Here is a 22,383-nt window from a genome sequence, read left to right on the forward strand (position 1 = left end):
GTCGGAGCCGGGGCACACGGAGGGGGGAGTCGGTGCGCCCCTCCCCCCCCCCCCTGGGGTCCAGCCCCAACAGACGCGCCACCTCCTGCTGCACCAGCTCCTGCACACGCACACAAAGATAAAGATCCCCCGCGTAGCCTTCCACGGACTGTTGGGGCAAGTGCTGTTAGCGAGCACCTACACGCAAAGACAAAGATCCCCCCGCGTAGTGAGTGAGTGAGTCTGAGTGAATGACAGGGTCTGTGTGAGTGAGTGAGTCTGTGCGAGGGTGAGTGAGTGAGTCTGTGTGTGTGAGTGAGTCTGAGTGTGTGTGTGAGTGAGTGAGTCTGTGTGAGTGAGTGAGTCTGTGTGAGTGAGTGAGTGAGTCTGAGTGAGTGAGTGAGTGAGTCTGAGTGAGTGAGTCTGTGTGAGTGTGTCTGAGTGAGTGAGTCTGTGTGAGTGAGTGAGTCTGAGTGTGTGAGTGAGTGAGTCTGAGTGAGTGAGTCTGAGTGAATGACAGGGTCTGTGTGAGTGAGTGAGTCTGTGCGAGGGTGAGTGAGTGAGTCTGTGTGTGTGAGTGAGTCTGAGTGTGTGTGTGAGTGAGTGAGTCTGTGTGAGTGAGTGAGTCTGTGTGAGTGAGTGAGTGAGTCTGAGTGAGTGAGTGAGTGAGTCTGAGTGAGTGAGTCTGTGTGAGTGTGTCTGAGTGAGTGAGTCTGTGTGAGTGAGTGAGTCTGTGTGAGCGAGTGAGTCTGAGTGTGTGAGTGAGTGAGTCTGAGTGAGTGAGTCTGAGTGAATGACAGGGTCTGTGTGAGTGAGTGAGTCTGTGCGAGGGTGAGTGAGTGAGTCTGTGTGTGTGAGTGAGTCTGAGTGTGTGTGTGAGTGAGTGAGTCTGTGTGAGTGAGTGAGTCTGTGTGAATGAGTGAGTCTGAGTGAGTGAGTGAGTATGTGTGAGTGAGTCTGTGTGAGCGAGTCTGAGTGAGTGAGTGTGTGTGAGCGAGTCTGTGCGAGGGTGAGTGAGTGAGTCTGTGTGAGTGAGTGAGTCTGAGTGTGTGAGTGAGTGAGTCTGAGTGAGTGAGTCTGAGTGAATGACAGGGTCTGTGTGAGTGAGTGAGTCTGTGCGAGGGTGAGTGAGTGAGTCTGTGTGTGTGAGTGAGTCTGAGTGTGTGTGTGAGTGAGTGAGTCTGTGTGAGTGAGTGAGTCTGTGTGAGTGAGTGAGTGAGTCTGAGTGAGTGAGTGAGTGAGTCTGAGTGAGTGAGTCTGTGTGAGTGTGTCTGAGTGAGTGAGTCTGTGTGAGTGAGTGAGTCTGTGTGAGTGAGTGAGTCTGAGTGTGTGAGTGAGTGAGTCTGAGTGAGTGAGTCTGAGTGAATGACAGGGTCTGTGTGAGTGAGTGAGTCTGTGCGAGGGTGAGTGAGTGAGTCTGTGTGTGTGAGTGAGTCTGAGTGTGTGTGTGAGTGAGTGAGTCTGTGTGAGTGAGTGAGTCTGTGTGAGTGTGTGAGTGAGTCTGAGTGAGTGAGTGAGTCTGAGTGAGTGAGTCTGTGTGAGTGTGTCTGAGTGAGTGAGTCTGTGTGAGTGAGTGAGTCTGTGTGAGTGAGTGAGTCTGAGTGTGTGAGTGAGTGAGTCTGAGTGAGTGAGTCTGAGTGAATGACAGGGTCTGTGTGAGTGAGTGAGTCTGTGCGAGGGTGAGTGAGTGAGTCTGTGTGTGTGAGTGAGTCTGAGTGTGTGTGTGAGTGAGTGAGTCTGTGTGAGTGAGTGAGTCTGTGTGAATGAGTGAGTCTGAGTGAGTGAGTGAGTATGTGTGAGTGAGTCTGTGTGAGCGAGTCTGAGTGAGTGAGTGTGTGTGAGCGAGTCTGTGCGAGGGTGAGTGAGTGAGTCTGTGTGTGTGAGTGAGTCTGAGTGAGTGTGTGTGAGCGAGTCTGAGTGAGTGAGTGTGTGTGAGTGAGTCTGTGCGAGGGGTGAGTGAGTGAGTCTGTGTGTGTGAGTGAGTCTGAGTGAGTGAGTGAGTCTGAGTGAGTGAGTCTGTGTGAGTGTGTCTGAGTGAGTGAGTCTGTGTGAGTGAGTGAGTCTGTGTGAGTGAGTGAGTCTGAGTGTGTGAGTGAGTGAGTCTGAGTGAGTGAGTCTGAGTGAATGACAGGGTCTGTGTGAGTGAGTGAGTCTGTGCGAGGGTGAGTGAGTGAGTCTGTGTGTGTGAGTGAGTCTGAGTGTGTGTGTGAGTGAGTGAGTCTGTGTGAGTGAGTGAGTCTGTGTGAATGAGTGAGTCTGAGTGAGTGAGTGAGTATGTGTGAGTGAGTCTGTGTGAGCGAGTCTGAGTGAGTGAGTGTGTGTGAGCGAGTCTGTGCGAGGGTGAGTGAGTGAGTCTGTGTGTGTGAGTGAGTCTGAGTGAGTGTGTGAGTCTGCGTGAGTGAGTCTGTGTGAGTGTGTGAGTGAGTCTGAGTGAGTGAGTGAGTGAGTCTGAGTGAGTGAGTCTGTGTGAGTGAGTCTGAGTGAGTGAGTCTGTGTGAGTGAGTGAGTCTGTGTGAGTGAGTGAGTCTGAGTGTGTGAGTGAGTGAGTCTGAGTGAGTGAGTCTGAGTGAATGACAGGGTCTGTGTGAGTGAGTGAGTCTGTGCGAGGGTGAGTGAGTGAGTCTGTGTGTGTGAATGAGTCTGAGTGTGTGTGTGAGTGAGTGAGTCTGCGTGAGTTAGTGAGTCTGTGTGAATGAGTGAGTCTGAGTGAGTGAGTGAGTCTGAGTGAGTCTGTGTGAGTGAGTCTGTGTGAGTGAGTCTGTGTGAGTGAGTCTGAGTGAGTCTGTGTGAGCGAGTCTGAGTGAGTGAGTGTGTGTGAGTGAGTCTGTGCGAGGGTGAGTGAGTCTGAGTGAGTGAGTCTGTGTGTGTGAGTGAGTCTGTGTGTGTGAGTGAGTCTGAGTGAGTGAGTCTGAGTGAGTGAGTCTGAGTGTGTGAGTGAGTCTGAGTGAGTGAGTGAGTCTGTGTGTGTGAGTGAGAGAGTGTGAGTGAGTGAGTCTGAGTGAGCGAGTGAGTCTGTGTGAGTGAGTGAGTCTGAGTGAGTGAGTCTGAGTGAGTGAGTGAGTCTGTGTGAGTGAGTCTGTGTGTGTGAGTCTGAGTGAGTGAGTCTGATTGAGTGAGTGAGTCTGTGTGAGTGAGTGAGTCTGAGTGAGTGAGTCTGTGTGTGTGAGTGAGTCTGTGTGTGTGAGTGAGTCTGAGTGAGTGAGTCTGAGTGAGTGAGTGAGTCTGTGTGAGTGAGTGAGTTTGTGTGAGTGAGTGAGTGAGTCTGTGTGAGTGAGTGAGTCTGTGTGAGAGAGTGAGTCTGTGTGAGTGAGTGAGTCTGTGTGAGTGAGTGAGTCTGTGTGAGTGAGTGAGTGAGTCTGAGTGAGTCTGAGTGAGTGAGTGAGTCTGTGTGAGTGAGTGAGTCTGAGTGTGTGAGTCTGTGTGAGTGAGTGAGTCTGTGTGAGTGAGTGAGTCTGTGTGAGTGTGTGAGTCTGTGTGAGTGAGTCTGTGTGAGTGAGTGAGTCTGTGTGAGGGTGTGAGTCTGTGTGAGTGAGTGAGTCTGTGTGAGTGAGTGAGTCTGTGTGAGGGTGTGAGTGTGTGAGTGAGTGAGTCTGAGTGAGTGAGTCTGAGTGAGTGAGTGAGTCTGTGTGTGTGAGTGAGTCTGTGTGTGTGAGTGAGTCTGAGTGAGTGAGTCTGAGTGAGTGAGTCTGAGTGTGTGAGTGAGTCTGAGTGAGTGAGTGAGTCTGTGTGTGTGAGTGAGTGAGTGTGAGTGAGTGAGTCTGAGTGAGCGAGTGAGTCTGTGTGAGTGAGTGAGTCTGAGTGAGTGAGTCTGAGTGAGTGAGTGAGTCTGTGTGAGTGAGTCTGTGTGTGTGAGTCTGAGTGAGTGAGTCTGAGTGAGTGAGTGAGTCTGTGTGAGTGAGTGAGTCTGAGTGAGTGAGTCTGTGTGTGTGAGTGAGTCTGTGTGTGTGAGTGAGTGAGTGAGTCTGAGTGAGTGAGTGAGTCTGTGTGAGTGAGTGAGTCTGTGTGAGTGAGTGAGTCTGTGTGAGTGAGTGAGTGAGTCTGTGTGAGTGAGTGAGTGAATGAGTCTGAGTGAGTGAGTCTGTGTGTGTGAGTGAGTGAGTCTGAGTGAGTGAGTGAGTCTGTGTGAGTGAGTGAGTCTGAGTGTGTGAGTCTGTGTGAGTGAGTGAGTCTGAGTGTGTGAGTCTGTGTGAGTGAGTGAGTCTGTGTGAGTGAGTGAGTCTGTGTGAGTGAGTGAGTCTGTGTGAGTGAGTGAGTCTGTGTGAGGGTGTGAGTCTGTGTGAGTGAGTGAGTCTGTGTGAGTGAGTGAGTCTGTGTGAGGGTGTGAGTCTGTGTGAGTGAGTGAGTCTGAGTAAGTGAGTCTGAGTGAGTGAGTGAGTCTGTGTGAGGGTGTGAGTCTGTGTGAGTGAGTGAGTTTGTGTGAGTGAGTGAGTCTGAGTGTGTGAGTCTGTGTGAGTGAGTGAGTCTGTGTGAGTGAGTGAGTCTGAGTGTGTGAGTCTGTGTGAGTGAGTGAGTCTGAGTGTGTGAGTCTGTGTGAGTGAGTGAGTCTGTGTGAGTGAGTGAGTCTGTGTGAGTGAGTGAGTCTGTGTGAGGGTGTGAGTCTGTGTGAGTGAGTGAGTCTGTGTGAGTGAGTGAGTCTGTGTGAGGGTGTGAGTCTGTGTGAGTGAGTGAGTCTGAGTAAGTGAGTCTGAGTGAGTGAGTGAGTCTGTGTGAGGGTGTGAGTCTGTGTGAGTGAGTGAGTTTGTGTGAGTGAGTGAGTCTGAGTGTGTGAGTCTGTGTGAGTGAGTGAGTCTGTGTGAGTGAGTGAGTCTGTGTGAGTGTGTGAGTCTGTGTGAGTGAGTGAGTCTGTGTGAGTGAGTGAGTCTGTGTGAGGGTGTGAGTCTGTGTGAGTGAGTGAGTCTGTGTGAGTGAGTGAGTCTGTGTGAGTGAGTGAGTCTGTGTGAGTGAGTGAGTCTGTGTGAGTGAGTGAGTCTGTGTGAGTGAGTGAGTCTGTGTGAGTGAGTGAGTCTGTGTGAGTGAGTGAGTCTGTGTGAGTGAGTGAGTCTGTGTGAGTGAGTGAGTCTGTGTGAGGGTGTGAGTCTGTGTGAGTGAGTGAGTCTGTGTGAGTGAGTGAGTCTGTGTGAGGGTGTGAGTCTGTGTGAGTGAGTGAGTCTGTGTGAGTGAGTGAGTCTGTGTGAGGGTGTGAGTCTGTGTGAGTGAGTGAGTCTGAGTGAGTGAGTCTGAGTGAGTGAGTGAGTCTGTGTGAGGGTGTGAGTCTGTGTGAGTGAGTGAGTTTGTGTGAGTGAGTGAGTCTGTGTGAGTGAGTGAGTCTGTGTGAGTGAGTGAGTCTGTGTGAGTGAGTGAGTCTGTGTGAGTGAGTGAGTCTGTGTGAGTGAGTGAGTCTGTGTGAGGGTGTGAGTCTGTGTGAGTGAGTGAGTCTGTGTGAGTGAGTGAGTCTGTGTGAGGGTGTGAGTCTGTGTGAGTGAGTGAGTCTGTGTGAGTGAGTGAGTCTGTGTGAGGGTGTGAGTCTGTGTGAGTGAGTGAGTCTGAGTGAGTGAGTCTGTGTGAGTGAGTGAGTCTGTGTGAGGGTGTGAGTCTGTGTGAGTGAGTGAGTCTGAGTAAGTGAGTCTGTGTGAGTGAGTGAGTGAGTCTGTGTGAGTGAGTCTGTGTGAGTGTGTGAGTCTGTGTGAGTGAGTGAGTCTGTGTGAGTGTGTGAGTCTGTGTGAGTGAGTGAGTCTGTGTGAGTGAGTGAGTCTGTGTGAGTGAGTCTGTGTGAGTGAGTGAGTCTGTGTGAGTGAGTGAGTCTGTGTGAGTGAGTGAGTCTGTGTGAGTGAGTGAGTGAGTGAGTGAGTCTGTGTGAGTGAGTGAGTCTGTGTGAGTGAGTGAGTCTGTGTGAGTGAGTGAGTCTGTGTGAGGGTGTGAGTCTGTGTGAGTGAGTCTGTGTGAGTGAGTGAGTCTGTGTGAGGGTGTGAGTCTGTGTGAGTGAGTGAGTCTGTGTGAGTGAGTGAGTCTGTGTGAGTGAGTGAGTCTGTGTGAGGGTGTGAGTCTGTGTGAGTGAGTGAGTGAGTGAGTGAGTCTGTGTGAGTGAGTGAGTCTGTGTGAGTGAGTGAGTCTGTGTGAGTGAGTGAGTCTGTGTGAGGGTGTGAGTCTGTGTGAGTGAGTCTGTGTGAGTGAGTGAGTCTGTGTGAGGGTGTGAGTCTGTGTGAGTGAGTGAGTCTGTGTGAGTGAGTGAGTCTGTGTGAGTGAGTGAGTCTGTGTGAGGGTGTGAGTCTGTGTGAGTGAGTGAGTCTGTGTGAGTGAGTGAGTCTGTGTGAGGGTGTGAGTCTGTGTGAGTGAGTGAGTCTGTGTGAGTGAGTGAGTCTGTGTGAGTGAGTGAGTCTGTGTGAGGGTGTGAGTCTGTGTGAGTGAGTGAGTCTGTGTGAGTGAGTGAGTCTGTGTGAGTGAGTGTGAGTGAGTGAGTCTGAGTGAGTGTGTGAATGAGTATGTGTGAGTGAGTCTGAGTGAGTGAGTGAGTCTGTGTGAGTGAGTGAGTGTGAGTGAGCGAGCGAGCGAGTGATCACCGTGACGTCGTTGACGCTGTGGGTCTTCCTGGTGCGAGTGAGTGAGAGTGTGTGAGTCTGAGTCTGTGTGAGGGTGTGAGTCTGTGTGAGTGAGTGAGTCTGTGTGAGTGAGTGAGTCTGTGTGAGTGAGTCTGTGTGAGTCTGTGTGTGTGAGTCTGAGTGAGTGAGTGAGTCTGTGTGTGTGAGTCTGAGTGAGTGAGTGAGTCTGTGTGTGTGAGTCTGAGTGAGTGAATGAGTCTGAGTGAGTGAGTGAGTCTGTGTGAGTGAGTCTGAGTGAGTGAGTGCGAGCGAGCGAGCGAGTGATCACCGTGACGTCGTTGAAGCTGTGGGTCTTCCTGGTGCGTCTCACGGCGCTCCCCGGGCCCCACGGCTCGAGGGACGAGTTCGAGTCCCGTCCCACGAGCTTGTCGTACACCTCGCCCACCAGGTCCTGCACGGCCTGCGCAGCGTGCACACACTCACTCAGCTCCACCCTCACTCGCTCAGCTCCACCCTCACTCACTCAGCTCCACCCTCACTCACTCAGCTCCACCCTCACTCACTCAGCTCCATCCTCACTCACTCAGCTCCACCCTCACTCACTCAGCTCCACCCTCACTCGCTCAGCTCCACCCTCACTCGCTCAGCTCCACCCTCACTCACTCAGCTCCACCCTCACTCACTCAGCTCCACCCTCACTCGCTCAGCTCCACCCTCACTCACTCAGCTCCACCCTCACTGACTCAGCTCCACCCTCACTGACTCAGCTCAACCCTCACTCACTCAGCTCCACCTTCACCCACTCAGCTCCACCCTCACTCGCTCAGCTCCACCCTCACTCTCTCAGCTCCACCCTCACTCACTCAGCTCCACCCTCACTCACTCAGCTCCACCCTCACTCACTCAGCTCCACCCTCACTCACTCAGCTCCACCCTCACTCAGTCAGCTCCACCCTCACTCACTCAGCTCCACCCTCACTCACTCAGCTCCACCCTCGCTCACTCAGCTCCACCCTCGCTCACTCAGCTCCACCCTCGCTCACTCAGCTCCACCCTCACTCACTCAGCTCCACCCTCACTCGCTCAGCTCCACCCTCACTCGCTCAGCTCCACCCTCACTCACTCAGCTCCACCTTCACTCACTCAGCTCCACCCTCACTCACTCAGCTCCACCCTCGCTCACTCAGCTCCACCCTCACTCACTCAGCTCCACCCTCACTCACTCAGCTCCACCTTCACCCACTCAGCTCCACCCTCACTCGCTCAGCTCCACCCTCACTCACTCAGCTCCAACCTCACTCACTCAGCTCCACCCTCACTCACTCAGCTCCACCCTCACTCACTCAGCTCCACCCTCGCTCACTCAGCTCCACCCTCGCTCACTCAGCTCCACCCTCGCTCACTCAGCTCCACCCTCGCTCACTCAGCCCCACCCTCGCTCACTCAGCTCCACCCTCACTCGCTCAGCTTCACCTTCACTGGCTCAGCTCCACCTTCACTTGCTCAGCTCCACCCTCACTCACTCAGCTCCACCCTCACTCACTCAGCTCCACCCTCACTCACTCAGCTCCACCCTCACTCACTCAGCTCCACCCTCACTCACTCAGCTCCACCATCGCTCACTCAGCTCCACCCTCACTCACTCAGCTCCACCCTCACTCACTCAGCTCCACCCTCACTCACTCAGCTCCACCTTCACCCGCTCAGCTCCACCCTCACTCGCTCAGCTCCACCCTCACTCACTCAGCTCCACCCTCACTCACTCAGCTCCACCCTCGCTCACTCAGCTCCACCCTCGCTCACTCAGCTCCACCCTCGCTCACTCAGCTCCACCCTCGCTCACTCAGCTCCACCCTCGCTCACTCAGCTCCACCCTCACTCACTCAGCTTCACCTTCACTCGCTCAGCTCCACCTTCACTCGCTCAGCTCCACCCTCACTCACTCAGCTCCACCCTCACTCACTCAGCTCCACCATCACTCACTCAGCTCCACCCTCACTCACTCAGCTCCACCCTCACTCACTCAGCTCCACGATCACTCACTCAGCTCCACCCTCACTCACTCAGCTCCACCCTCACTCACTCAGCTCCACAATCACTCACTCAGCTCCACCTTCACTCACTCAGCTCCACCCTCACTCACTCAGCTCCACCCTCACTCACTCAGCTCCACCTTCACTCGCTCAGCTCCACCCTCACTCACTCAGCTCCACCCTCACTCACTCAGCTCCACCCTCACTCACTCAGCTCCACCCTCACTCACTCAGCTCCACCTTCACTCACTCAACTCCACCCTCACTCACTCAGCTCCACCCTCACTCACTCAGCTCCACCCTCGCTCACTCAGCTCCACCTTCACTCACTCAGCTCCACCCTCACTCAGCTCCACCCTCACTCACTCAGCTCCACCCTCACTCACTCAGCTCCACCTTCACTCACTCAGCTCCACCCTCACTCACTCAGCTCCACCTTCACTCACTCAGCCCCACCTTCACTCACTCAGCTCCACCCTCACTCACTCAGCTCCACCTTCACTCACTCAGCTCCACCCTCACTCACTCAGCTCCACCCTCACTCACTCAGCTCCACCTTCACTCACTCAGCTCCACCTTCACTCACTCAGCACCACCTTCACTCACTCAGCTCCACCCTCACTCACTCAGCTCCACCCTCACTCACTCAGCTCCACCCTCACTCACTCAGCTCCACCCTCACTCACTCAGCTCCACCTTCACTCACTCAGCTTCACCTTCACTCGCTCAGCTCCACCTTCACTTGCTCAGCTCCACCCTCACTCACTCAGCTCCACCCTCACTCACTCAGCTCCATCCTCACTCACTCAGCTCCACCCTCACTCACTCAGCTCCACCCTCGCTCACTCAGCTCCACCCTCACTCACTCAGCTCCACCCTCACTCGCTCAGCTCCACCTTCACCCACTCAGCTCCACCCTCACTCGCTCAGCTCCACCCTCACTCACTCAGCTCCACCCTCACTCACTCAGCTCCACCCTCGCTCACTCAGCTCCACCCTCGCTCACTCAGCTCCACCCTCGCTCACTCAGCTCCACCCTCGCTCACTCAGCTCCACCCTCGCTCACTCAGCTCCACCCTCACTCACTCAGCTTCACCTTCACTCACTCAGCTCCACCTTCACTTGCTCAGCTCCACCCTCACTCGCTCAGCTCCACCCTCACTCACTCAGCTCCACCCTCACTCACTCAGCTCCACCCTCACTCACTCAGCTCCACCCTCACTCACTCAGCTCCACCCTCACTCACTCAGCTCCACGATCACTCACTCAGCTCCACCCTCACTCACTCAGCTCCACCCTCACTCACTCAGCTCCACAATCACTCACTCAGCTCCACCTTCACTCACTCAGCTCCACCCTCACTCGCTCAGCTCCACCCTCACTCGCTCAGCTCCACCTTCACTCGCTCAGCTCCACCCTCACTCACTCAGCTCCACCCTCACTCACTCAGCTCCACCCTCACTCACTCAGCTCCACCCTCACTCACTCAGCTCCACCTTCACTCACTCAGCTCCACCCTCACTCACTCAGCTCCACCCTCACTCACTCAGCTCCACCCTCGCTCACTCAGCTCCACCTTCACTCACTCAGCTCAACCCTCACTCAGCTCCACCCTCACTCAGCTCCACCCTCACTCACTCAGCTCCACCCTCACTCAGCTCCACCTTCACTCACTCAGCTCCACCTTCACTCACTCAGCTCCACCTTCACTCACTCAGCTCCACCCTCACTCACTCAGCTCCACCCTCACTCACTCAGCTCCACCCTCACTCACTCAGCTCCACCCTCACTCACTCAGTTCCACCTTCACTCACTCAGCTCCACCTTCACTCACTCAGCTCCACCCTCACTCAGCTCCACCTTCACTCACTCAGCTCCACCTTCACTCACTCAGCTCCACCTTCACTCACTCAGCTCCACCCTCACTCACTCAGCTCCACCCTCACTCACTCAGCTCCACCCTCACTCACTCAGCTCCACCCTCACTCACTCAGCTCCACCTTCACTCACTCAGCTCCACCCTCACTCACTCAGCTCCACCTTCACTCACTCAGCTCCACCTTCACTCACTCAGCGCAACCCTCACTCAGCTCCACCCTCACTCACTCAGCTCCACCCTCACTCACTCAGCTCCACCCTCACTCAGCTCCACCCTCACTCACTCAGCTCCACCCTCACTCACTCAGCTCCACCCTCACTCACTCAGCTCCACCCTCGCTCAGCTACACCTTCACTCACTCAGCTCCACCCTCACTCACTCAGCTCCACCCTCACTCACTCAGCTCCACCCTCGCTCAGCTACACCTTCACTCACTCAGCTCCACCCTCACTCCCTCAGCTCCACCCTCACTCACTCAGCTCCACCTTCACTCACTCAGCTCCACCTTCACTCACTCAGCTCCACCCTCACTCACTCAGCTCCACCCTCACTCACTCAGCTCCACCCTCACTCACTCAGCTCCACCCTCGCTCAGCTACACCCCCGCTCGTACGGAGCTCCGCTCCTCCACCCTAGCTCACACGGAGCTCCGCTCCTCCACCCCCATGGAGCTCCGCTCCTCCACCCCCACTGAGCTCCGCTCCTCCACCCTAGCTCACACGGAGCTCCTCTCCTCCACCCCCACGGAGCTCCGCTCCTCCACCCCCACGGAGCTCCGCTCCTCCACCCCCACGGAGCTCCGCTCCTCCACCCACATGTAGCTCCTCTCCTCCACCCACATGTAGCTCCTCTCCTCCACCCACATGTAGCTCCTCTCCTCCACCCTCGCTCACACGGAGCTCCGCTCCTCCACCCCCGCTCGTACGGAGCTCCGCTCCTCCACCCTAGCTCACACGGAGCTCCTCTCCTCCACCCCCACGGAGCTCCGCTCCTCCACCCCCACGGAGCTCTGCTCCTCCACCCACATGTAGCTCCTCTCCTCCACCCTCGCTCACACGGAGCTCCGCTCCTCCACCCCCACTCGCACGGAGCTCCACTCCTCCACCCCCGCTCGTACGGAGCTCCGCTCCTCCACCCTAGCTCACACGGAGCTCCGCTCCTCCACCCCCACGGAGCTCCGCTCCTCCACCACCACTCAAGGATGAGTGGGGGTCGTGGGTTGATGCCGAGATGGAAACTTCCAGCACCTCAGCGGCTACCATCTACAGGCAGTCCCAAATCTGATCTCCAGATTGATCGACAGCAGCGGTTTCACTTTGGAACTAACCAAGCGGCGTCGTCTGTTAATGGGATGCGGGACGCTGCGTGAAAGCTCCGAACGACGGGTGTTTTGGGCGAGATCGTGACTGATAATGGTCGCGAAAGCCCATGTGTGTGAAAGCTCGCTGGCATATTGCTCCATCGCTGGAGAACCTCTGGCAGGCAAGGCTGCGTTGGCTGGGTCATGTAGCCCGCATGCCCAGCCACCGCATGCCTAAACAGCTTTTGTTCGGCCGGATCGAGGGGGCTAAACGGGCGCGACACGGGCTGGAGAAGAGATGGAGTGATGTGGTACAGGAGGACGTGGAGCTGAGTGGACTTGCCGATGACTGGTACCAGCGGTGTCAAGATCGGCCTCAGTGGAGGAGGCTCGTGAAGGACGCTACTGGGCAGTTGGAGGCAGTCGCCCTCCAGCAACAACGGAGGGCGGAGGAGCGACGCTCACAACAACGAGCGGAGCGCCGGGTGGCTAAAGCACAGCAAGTTGGCACAGTAGGGGGCACAGGTGGTGCATCAGCCAGTCATCTCGGTCATCTCGGTCAGTCGACCCGTGGCACCTGGGTCTGCCCCGTGACCTCCTGCCAGCGGGCGTTCGACACTTCACGTGGCCTCAGGGTGCACATGGCCTGGCACAAGCGTCGTGGTGACGTCACCGCCACTTAGTGGCGAATGGCGGTTGTTGTTGTTGTTGTTGTGAGTGTGTGTGTGTTACCCGCGTGTACGCTGCCTTGCTTGCCACCTCGATGTCAGATTCACTCTTCAGTTCGTCGCACTCCTCCCCGGCGGCGCCGGTGCCCGTAGTGCCGGTCCCGGTGGCGACGGCGGCGCCGGTGATCGTGGTGCCGGTGATCGTGGTGCCGGTCCCGGTAGTGACGGCGGCGCCGCCCGGCGTCCACCGTGCCTGCACCGCGGCATGCACCAACTTCTGCACGTCGGTGAGATTGTGCGGCACAAAGCTGCGCCGCTGCTGCTGCTGCTCACCACCCTCCTGCGGCGGCCGCTGTTGCCGCCGGTGCTGCCGGTGCTTGCCGGCGGGGAACTCGTCCTCCCCGCGCCCGTCGCCGTCTTCGCCGTCTTCGCCCGGCCCGGCGTCTCTGCCGGGCTGGTGCCGGGAGGAAGGGGACGGCTCGTGCGGGGACCGGCCGCCCGCCGACTCGTCGGCGCGGCTGGCGCCGAACACGGGGCTGGCCTGGCCAAGCCGGGGCACACGCAGCAGAGCGCGGCAAGTGAGCGAGCGCGCACGGCAAACGTTCTTAGCCTTAGCAGGTGGCTGGGGAAAGTGTTGTTAGCGAGCACCAACACGCACTCACGGCGTTCACCATGGGCGCGACTGACGGTGCGACTGTCGGCACCGCTACCACCGGCACCATTAGTGGTGAGCCGCGGTGAGAGTCTGGCTCGGTGAGCGACGTGGTGAGCGTCTGGCTCGGTGAGCGACGTGGTGAGCGTCTGGCTCGGTGAGCGACGTGGTGAGCGTCTGGCTCGGTGAGCGACGTGGTGAGTGTCTGGCTCGGTGAGCGACGTGGTGAGTGTCTGGCTCGGTGAGTGACGTGGTGAGTGTCTGGCTCGGTGAGCGACGTGGTGAGTGTCTGGCTCGGTGAGCGACGTGGTGAGTGTCTGGCTCGGTGAGCGACGTGGTGAGTGTCTGGCTCGGTGAGCGACGTGGTGAGTGTCTGGCTCGGTGAGCGTCGTGGTGAGTGTCTGGCTCGGTGAGCGACGTGGTGAGTGTCTGGCTCGGTGAGCGTCGTGGTGAGAGTCTGGCTCGGTGAGCGCCGTGGTGAGTGTCTGGCTCGGTGAGGGCCGTGGTGAGCGTCTGGCACGGTGAGTGACGTAGTGAGTGTCTGGCTCAGTGAGCGTCGTGGTGAGTGTCTGGCTTGGTGAGCGACGTGGTGAGAGTCTGGCTCAGTGAGCGTCGTGGTGAGTGTCTGGCTCGGTGAGCGACGTGGTGAGTGTCTGGCTCGGTGAGCGTCGTGGTGAGTGTCTGGCTCGGTGAGCTACGTGGTGAGTGTCTGGCTCGGTGAGCGTCGTGGTGAGTGTCTGGCTCGGTGAGCGACGTGGTGAGCGTCTGGCTCAGTGAGTGACGTGGTGAGTGTCTGGCTCGGTGAGCGACGTGGTGAGTGTCTGGCTCGGTGAGCGACGTGGTGAGTGTCTGGCTCGGTGAGCGACGTGGTGAGTGTCTGGCTCGGTGAGCGACGTGGTGAGTGTCTGGCTCGGTGAGCGACGTGGTGAGTGTCTGGCTCGGTGAGCGACGTGGTGAGTGTCTGGCTTGGTGAGCGATGTGGTGAGTGTCTGGCTCGGTGAGCGACGTGGTGAGTGTCTGGCTCGGTGAGCGACGTGGTGAGAGTCTGGCTCGGTGAGCGTCGTGGTGAGTGTCTGGCTCGGTGAGCGACGTGGTGAGTGTCTGGCTCGGTGAGCGACGTGGTGAGTGTCTGGCTCGGTGAGCGTCGTGGTGAGTGTCTGGCTCGGTGAGCGACGTGGTGAGTGTCTGGCTCGGTGAGCGACGTGGTGAGTGTCTGGCTCGGTGAGCGACGTGGTGAGTGTCTGGCTCGGTGAGCGTCGTGGTGAGTGTCTGGCTCGGTGAGCGTCGTGGTGAGTGTCTGGCTCGTTGAGCGTCGTGGTGAGCGTCTGGCTCGGTGAGCGTCGTGGTGAGTGTCTGGCTCGTAAGCGACGTGGTGAGCGTCTGGCTCGGTGAGCGACGTGGTGAGTGTCTGGCTCGGTGAGCGACGTGGTGAGTGTCTGGCTCGGTGAGCGAAGTGGTGAGTGTCTGGCTCAGTGAGCGACGTGGTGAGTGTCTGGCTCGGTGAGCGACATGGTGAGAGTCTGGCTCAGTGAGCGTCGTGGTGAGAGTCTGGCTCGGTGAGCGACGTGGTGAGTGTCTGGCTCGGTGAGCGACGTGGTGAGTGTCTGGCTCGGTGAGCGTCGTGGTGAGTGTCTGGCTCGGTGAGCGACGTGGTGAGGGTCTGGCTCGGTGAGCGACGTGGTGAGTGTCTGGCTCGGTGAGCGACGTGGTGAGCGTCTGGCTCGGTGAGCGACGTGGTGAGTGTCTGGCTCGGTGAGCGACGTGGTGAGCGTCTGGCTCGGTGAGCGACGTGGTGAGCGTCTGGCTCGGTGAGCGACGTGGTGAGCGTCTGGCTCGGTGAGCGACGTGGTGAGTGTCTGGCTCGGTGAGCGACGTGGTGAGTGTCTGGCTCGGTGAGCGACGTGGTGAGTGTCTGGCTCGGTGAGCGACGTGGTGAGTGTCTGGCTCGGTGAGCGACGTGGTGAGTGTCTGGCTCGGTGAGCGACGTGGTGAGTGTCTGGCTCGGTGAGCGACGTGGTGAGTGTCTGGCTCGGTGAGCGATGTGGTGAGTGTCTGGCTCGGTGAGCGTCGTGGTGAGTGTCTGGCTCGGTGAGCGACGTGGTGAGTGTCTGGCTCGGTGAGCGTCGTGGTGAGAGTCTGGCTCGGTGAGCGCCGTGGTGAGTGTCTGGCTCGGTGAGCGACGTGGTGAGTGTCTGGCTCGGTGAGCTACGTGGTGAGCGTCTGGCTCGGTGAGCGTCGTGGTGAGTGTCTGGCTCGGTGAGCGACGTGGTGAGTGTCTGGCTCGGTGAGCGACGTGGTGAGCGTCTGGCTCGGTGAGCGACGTGGTGAGTGTCTGGCTCGGTGAGCGACGTGGTGAGCGTCTGGCTCGGTGAGCGACGTGGTGAGCGTCCGGCTCGGTGAGCGACGTGGTGAGCGTCTGGCTCGGTGAGCGACGTGGTGAGTGTCTGGCTCGGTGAGCGACGTGGTGAGTGTCTGGCTCGGTGAGCGACGTGGTGAGTGTCTGGCTCGGTGAGCGACGTGGTGAGTGTCTGGCTCGGTGAGCGACGTGGTGAGTGTCTGGCTCGGTGAGCGTCGTGGTGAGTGTCTGGCTCGGTGAGCGACGTGGTGAGGGTCTGGCTCGGTGAGCGACGTGGTGAGTGTCTGGCTCGGTGAGCGACGTGGTGAGCGTCTGGCTCGGTGAGCGACGTGGTGAGTGTCTGGCTCGGTGAGCGACGTGGTGAGCGTCTGGCTCGGTGAGCGACGTGGTGAGCGTCTGACTCGGTGAGCGACGTGGTGAGCGTCTGGCTCGGTGAGCGACGTGGTGAGTGTCTGGCTCGGTGAGCGACGTGGTGAGTGTCTGGCTCGGTGAGCGACGTGGTGAGTGTCTGGCTCGGTGAGCGACGTGGTGAGTGTCTGGCTCGGTGAGCGACGTGGTGAGTGTCTGGCTCGGTGAGCGACGTGGTGAGTGTCTGGCTCGGTGAGCGACGTGGTGAGTGTCTGGCTCGGTGAGCGACGTGGTGAGTGTCTGGCTAGGTGAGCGTCGTGGTGAGTGTCTGGCTCGGTGAGCGACGTGGTGAGTGTCTGGCTCGGTGAGCGACGTGGTGAGTGTCTGGCTCGGTGAGCGACGTGGTGAGAGTCTGGCTCGGTGAGCGTCGTGGTGAGTGTCTGGCTCGGTGAGCGACGTGGTGAGTGTCTGGCTCGGTGAGCGACGTGGTGAGTGTCTGGCTCGGTGAGCGACGTGGTGAGTGTCTGGCTCGGTGAGCGACGTGGTGAGTGTCTGGCTCGGTGAGCGACGTGGTGAGTGTCTGGCTCGGTGAGCGACGTGGTGAGTGTCTGGCTCGGTGAGCGACGTGGTCAGTGTCTGGCTGGGTGAGCGACGTGGTGAGCGTCTGGCTCGGTGAGCGACGTGGTGAGTGTCTGGCTCGGTGAGCGTCGTGGTGAGTGTCTGGCTCGGTGAGCGTCGTGGCGAGTGTCTGGCTCGTTGAGCGTCGTGGTGAGTGTCTGGCTCGGTGAGCGTCGTGGTGAGTGTCTGGCTCGTAAGCGACGTGGTGAGCGTCTGGCTCGGTGAGCGACGTGGTGAGTGTCTGGCTCGGTGAGCGACGTGGTGAGTGTCTGGCTCGGTGAGCGATGTGGTGAGTGTCTGGCTCAGTGAGCGACGTGGTGAGTGTCTGGCTCGGTGAGCGACATGGTGAGAGTCTGGCTCAGTGAGCGTCGTGGTGAGTGTCTGGCTCGGTGAGCGACGTGGTGAGTGTCTGGCTCGGTGAGCGACGTGGTGAGTGTCTGGCTCGGTGAGCGTCGTGGTGAGTGTCTGGCTCGGTGAGCGACGTGGTGAGGGTCTGGCTCGGTGAGCGACGTGGTGAGTGTCTGGCTCGGTGAGCGACGTGGTGAGCGTCTGGCTCGGTGAGCGACGTGGTGAGTGTCTGGCTCGGTGAGCGACGTGGTGAGCGTCTGGCTCGGTGAGCGACGTGGTGAGCGTCTGGCTCGGTGAGCGACGTGGTGAGTGTCTGGCTCGGTGAGCGTCGTGGTGAGTGTCTGGCTCGGTGAGCGACGTGGTGAGTGTCTGGCTCGGTGAGCGTCGTGGTGAGTGTCTGGCTCGGTGAGCGTCGTGGTGAGTGTCTGGCTCGGTGAGCGACATGGTGAGTGTCTGGCTCGGTGAGCGACATGGTGAGTGTCTGGCTCGGTGAGCGTCGTGGTGAGTGTCTGGCTTGGTGAGCGACGTGGTGAGTGTCTGGCTCGGTGAGCGTCGTGGTGAGTGTCTGGCTCGGTGAGCGACGTGGTGAGTGTCTGGCTCGGTGAGCGACGTGGTGAGTGTCTGGCTTGGTGAGCGACATGGTGAGTGTCTGGCTCGGTGAGCGTCGTGGTGAGTGTCTGGCTCGGTGAGCGACGTGGTGAGTGTCTGGCTCGGTGAGCGTCGTGGTGAGTGTCTGGCTCGGTGAGCGACGTGGTGAGTGTCTGGCTCGGTGAGCGTCGTGGTGATTGTCTGGCTCGGTGAGCGACGTGGTGAGTGTCTGGCTCGGTGAGCGACGTGGTGAGTGTCTGGCTCGGTGAGCGACTTGGTGAGTGTCTGGCTCGGTGAGCGACGTGGTGAGTGTCTGGCTCGGTGAGCGACGTGGTGAGTGTCTGGCTCAGTGAGCGTCGTGATGAGTGTCTGGCTCAGTGAGCGACGTGGTGAGTGTCTGGCTCAGTGAGCGACGTGGTGAGTGTCTGGCTCAGTGAGCGTCGTGGTGAGTGTCTGGCTCGGTGAGCGACATGGTGAGTGTCTGGCTCGGTGAGCGACGTGGTGAGTGTCTGGCTCGGTGAGCGACGTGGTGAGCGTCTGGCTCGGTGAGCGACGTGGTGAGTGTCTGGCTCGGTGAGCGACGTGGTGAGTGTCTGGCTCAGTGAGCGTCATGGTGTCTGGCTCGCTGAGCGTCGTGGTGAGTGTCTGGCTCGGTGAGCGACATGGTGAGTGTCTGGCTCGGTGAGCGACGTGGTGAGTGTCTGGCTCGGTGAGCGTCGTGGTGTGTGTCTGGCTCGGTGAGCGTCGTGGTGAGTGTCTGGCTCGGTGAGCGTCATGGTGAGTGTCTGGCTCGGTGAGCGTCGTGGTGAGTGTCTGGCTCGGTGAGCGCCGTGGTGAGTGTCTGGCTCGGTGAGCGCCGTGGTGAGCGTCTGGCTCGGTGAGCGACGTGGTGAGTTTCTGGCTCAGTGAGCGTCGTGGTGAGTGTCTGGCTCAGTGAGCGTCGTGGTGAGTGTCTGGCTCAGTGAGCGACGTGGTGAGCGTCTGGCTCAGTGAGCGTCGTGATGAGTGTCTGGCTCAGTGAGCGACGTGGTGAGTGTCTGGCTCAGTGAGCGACGTGGTGAGTGTCTGGCTCAGTGAGCGTCGTGGTGAGTGTCTGGCTCGGTGAGCGACATGGTGAGTGTCTGGCTAGGTGAGCGACGTGGTGAGTGTCTGGCTCGGTGAGCGACGTGGTGAGCGTCTGGCTCGGTGAGCGACGTGGTGAGTGTCTGGCTCGGTGAGCGACGTGGTGAGTGTCTGGCTCAGTGAGCGTCATGGTGTCTGGCTCGCTGAGCGTCGTGGTGAGTGTCTGGCTCAGTGAGCGACATGGTGAGTGTCTGGCTCGGTGAGCAACATGGTGAGTGTCTGGCTCGGTGAGCGTCGTGGTGAGTGTCTGGCTCGGTGAGCGTCGTGGTGAGTGTCTGGCTCGGTGAGCGTCGTGGTGAGCGTCTGGCTCGGTGAGCGACGTGGTGAGCGTCTGGCTCGGTGAGCGACGTGGTGAGTGTCTGGCTCGGTGAGCGACATGGTGAGCGTCTGGCTCGGTGAGCGACGTGGTGAGTGTCTGGCTCGGTGAGCGTCGTGGTGAGTGTCTGGCTCGGTGAGCGACGTGGTGAGTGTCTGGCTCGGTGAGCGTCGTGGTGAGTGTCTGGCTCGGTGAGCGACGTGGTGAGCGTCTGGCTCGGTGAGCGTCGTGGTGAGTGTCTGGCTCGGTGAGCGACATGGTGAGTGTCTGGCTCGGTGAGCGACGTGGTGAGTGTCTGGTTCGGTGAGCGACGTGGTGAGTGTCTGGCTCGGTGAGCGGCGTGGTGAGTGTCTGGCTCGGTGAGCGTCGTGGTGAGTGTCTGGCTCGGTGAGCGACGTGGTGAGTGTCTGGCTCGGTGAGCGACGTGGTGAGTGTCTGGCTCGGTGAGCGACGTGGTGAGTGTCTGGCTCGGTGAGCGTTGTGGTGAGTGTCTGGCTCGGTGAACGTCGTGGTGAGTGTCTGGCTCGGTGAGAGACGTGGTGAGTGTCTGGCTCGGTGAGCGACGTGGTGAGTGTCTGGCTCGGTGAGCGACTTGGTGAGTGTCTGGCTCGGTGAGCGACGTGGTGAGTGTCTGGCTCGGTGAGCGTCGTTGTGAGTGTCTGGCTCGGTGAGCGACATGGTGACTGTCTGGCTCGGTGAGCGTCGTGGTGAGTGTCTGGCTCGGTGAGCGTCGTGGTGAGTGTCTGGCTCGGTGAGCGACGTGGTGAGTGTCTGGCTCGGTGAGCGACGTGGTGAGCGTCTGGCTCGGTGAGCGTCGTGGTGAGCGTCTGGCTCGGTGAGCGTTCCCTCCCACCCTGCTGCTCACCGGCCGCTCCACCATCTCCACGACGGCGCCACCGTCGTGTCCCGGCGCCCGGCGGCACCGCTTCACCGGCTCCCGCGCCAGCGCCTCCAAGCTGCCCTCCGAGTCGGACGATGTCCACCCCCCCTCGTCGCCCCCCACCTCGTCGCCCCCCACCTCGTCCCGGGCGTCGGGCGGGCGCAGGCGGCGCTCGCGGGCCGCCCTGAGGCGCCAGCACTCGGAGACGGTGGCCCCCACCATCTCCCCCAGGATGTCTCCGGCGACGGCGTCGGCCTGCAGCTCGCGCTCCTCCCTCCCCCGCCGCCGCGTGTCGCAGGCGGCGGCCTCCTCGCCCCCCGGGGCCTCCCTCTCCTCGGCGGCGGTGGAAGTCTCCCGCTCCTCCTCCTCCTCCACCTCCTCCTCCACCTCCTCCACCTCCGGCTCGCCACCGATTTGCCGCCGCTCGTCTGGCCCAGCGACGACGACGGCGGCCGCCGCCGGCGGGGGAACCGGCGAGGACGACCCCTCTCCGTCCCCGCGCGCGCCCCCCTCCCGCGGCGGTTCGTCTCGGACGTCGTCGTCGGCGCCGTCGCGGAGCCGCCGGACGCGGTCGGCCGGCGCGAAGACGCCGTGGCCGTCGGGGCAGCGGAAGTAGCGCACGCCGCGGCACGAGCCGTCGCCCGTGCCCTCCGCCTCGTCCAGCTCCACCCCGGCCCAGCGGCCCGTCGCAAACGCCGTGGCGCCGTGGAAGCGCAGCGTGCCGGCGTAGACGCCGCTCACCGCCACGCGCTCGCCCGCCCGCAGCTCCTCCTCCACCTCCTGCTCCGCCTCCTCACCGCCCGCCGGGGACCTCTGCCGCCCCCCGGCCCCGTCCTCCCCCGGCTGGGGCGGGGCGCTCTCGGTGGGGCGCGGAGATTCCCGCGGCGTCGGAGAGACCGCGAGGGCCGGGCCCCACACAGAGCCGTGGCTCCCCGAGAGGGAGCCGACCTCGTCCTCCACCTCCTCCTCCTCCACCTCTTCGACGATGCTGCCGGCATCCTCGGCCTGCTCTCGCCGGGACGAGGAGGAGTCGCCGCTCCGCCGGGGAGACTCCTCGGGCACCTCCTCAAAGTCGTCGTCGTCGTAGGAGCAGCGGGGCGAGGGACTGCGCGGAGTGAGCGGTCGCGCCGCTCCATCCGGCCCCTCGCCTCTCCTAGCGAAGCTGCCGTCTGCCTCCTCCTCCACCACCTCCTCCACCTCCTCCTCCTCCACCTCCTCCGGCACCTCCTCCGCCTCCTCCGAGCGTCGTCGCACGGACGACGAAGACGACGAAGACGACGCTGGCGCTCGCAGGGCCTCTGCGTCTCCACGCGGGGGAGTGGTGGCGGGCGCGCGAGCCGGGAGCGGCGCTTCCTGAAGCTCCGAGCCCTCGGACTCCGACCTTTGACCCGCGGAGTCTCGGCGGGTCCGCTCCGAGCCCTCGGACTCCGACCTGTGACCCGCGGAGTCGCGGCGAGTCCGCTCCGAGCCCTCGGACTCCGACCTGTGACCCGCGGAGTCTCGGCGAGTGCGCTCCGAGGGCGACCACGTGGGCGTCTTGATCTGGGGCTTCACGCCGAGCGGAGCGTCCGGCTCGGCGCTCAGCTCCGTCTGCGTGCGGCGGATGAACTCGTCGTACGCCTGACGCGCGCACAAAGACAAAGGTCCCCCGTGTAGCCTCCGTGTGTGTGTGGGGATGTGGGTGTGTGGGTATCTCAGTCATCTCAGTCAGTCGACCCGTGGCACCTGCTGGGTCTGCCCCGTGACCTCCTGCCAGCGGGCGTTCGACACTTCACGTGGCCTCAATGTGCACTTGGCCTGGCACAAGCGTCGTGGTGACGTCACCGCCACTTAGGTGGCGAATGGCGGTTGTTGTTGTTGTTGTTGTTGTCGTGTGGGTATTTGTATCCGTGGTTAAACCACGAGCCAGCTTTTACACAACTGCGCGAGTGTTTTGACTTGCTCGTGCAGCGCCTTGCGACCTCCGGGTGCAACGCGCTTTCGTAAGCGTAAACGATTATCATTAATACCCTGGTAAAAAAAACAAAAAAAATTCGTAATAGCCGCCGCCGCTTTCGGCGTGCGAGCGCCTCACCTCGAGCTGCGTGCGCAGGCTGTGCTCCTGCGCGTGGAGGCGGTCCCGACGGCGTCGGCGCAGCTCGGAGCGCAGGCGCTCGGCCACGAGGCGGCGCTGGCGCAGCTCCTCGCGCAGGGCGCCGATGCGGCCCTCCACGTCGCTGTGGTCCGCCGGCGGCTCTGAGTCGGCACACGGCAGTGACGGAAAACCGAAGGTCGACCGAGATTTTTATTTATTTTTTATTTTTTTCCCCTCCCCCTTTCTTCTTCATCGCGGAGCTGCTACGTAGCTCTTTTGCAGAAGCGAAACTGGGCCCGCCAATGGTGGCTCAACGAAGCGGCTTCTCATCATCACGTGGAAATGTGGAGCAAGCAAATAGTCTGAACGCGCGGAGTTGATTCCAAATGCGGAGGGGAAAAAGGCGGAGGAACCCCCGAGAGAAAAATCCACGCGACCAGAGAGAGAGAGAGAGACTCAAACTCACAATACACAGCAGCAGGCGACAGGGTCGGGATCGAACCCACGACCTCCTGTACACCAGGCGAGGTAGTTAACATCTCCTAGCCACCGTGATGATGATGATGATGAGAGAGACACGCAAACTCCAAATACACAGCAGCAGGCGACAGGATTGGGATCGAACCCACGACCTCCTGTACACCAAGCGAGGTAGTCAACATCTCCTAGCCACCGTGATGATGATGATGAGAGAGACACGCAAACTC

The 22,383-nt window shown here is 60.1% G+C and overlaps 1 protein-coding gene across 1 annotated transcript in view; it reads right to left on the reverse strand.

The window, feature by feature from the left end:
• The window catches only part of LOC144951214 (uncharacterized), a 22,498-nt gene extending 1,760 nt beyond the window's left edge, over positions 1-20,738 (reverse strand). The window contains exons 1-7 of the mRNA XM_078881363.1: positions 20,709-20,738; positions 20,380-20,607; positions 19,990-20,265; positions 19,588-19,908; positions 12,439-12,915; positions 6,823-6,954; positions 1-100 (exon numbers count right to left, since the gene is read on the reverse strand). The exon at positions 1-100 is cut by the window's left edge and continues 32 nt beyond it. Coding sequence (XP_078737489.1) covers positions 1-100; positions 6,823-6,954; positions 12,439-12,915; positions 19,588-19,908; positions 19,990-20,265; positions 20,380-20,607; positions 20,709-20,738 — 1,564 coding nt within the window. The remainder of the gene's footprint in view (positions 101-6,822; positions 6,955-12,438; positions 12,916-19,587; positions 19,909-19,989; positions 20,266-20,379; positions 20,608-20,708) is intronic.
• Positions 20,739-22,383: the final 1,645 nt, after the last annotated feature.

This window comes from Lampetra fluviatilis, chromosome 61 (genome assembly GCF_964198595.1).
Source record: "Lampetra fluviatilis chromosome 61, kcLamFluv1.1, whole genome shotgun sequence".
In the NCBI taxonomy this organism is placed as follows: Eukaryota; Metazoa; Chordata; class Hyperoartia; order Petromyzontiformes; family Petromyzontidae; genus Lampetra; species Lampetra fluviatilis.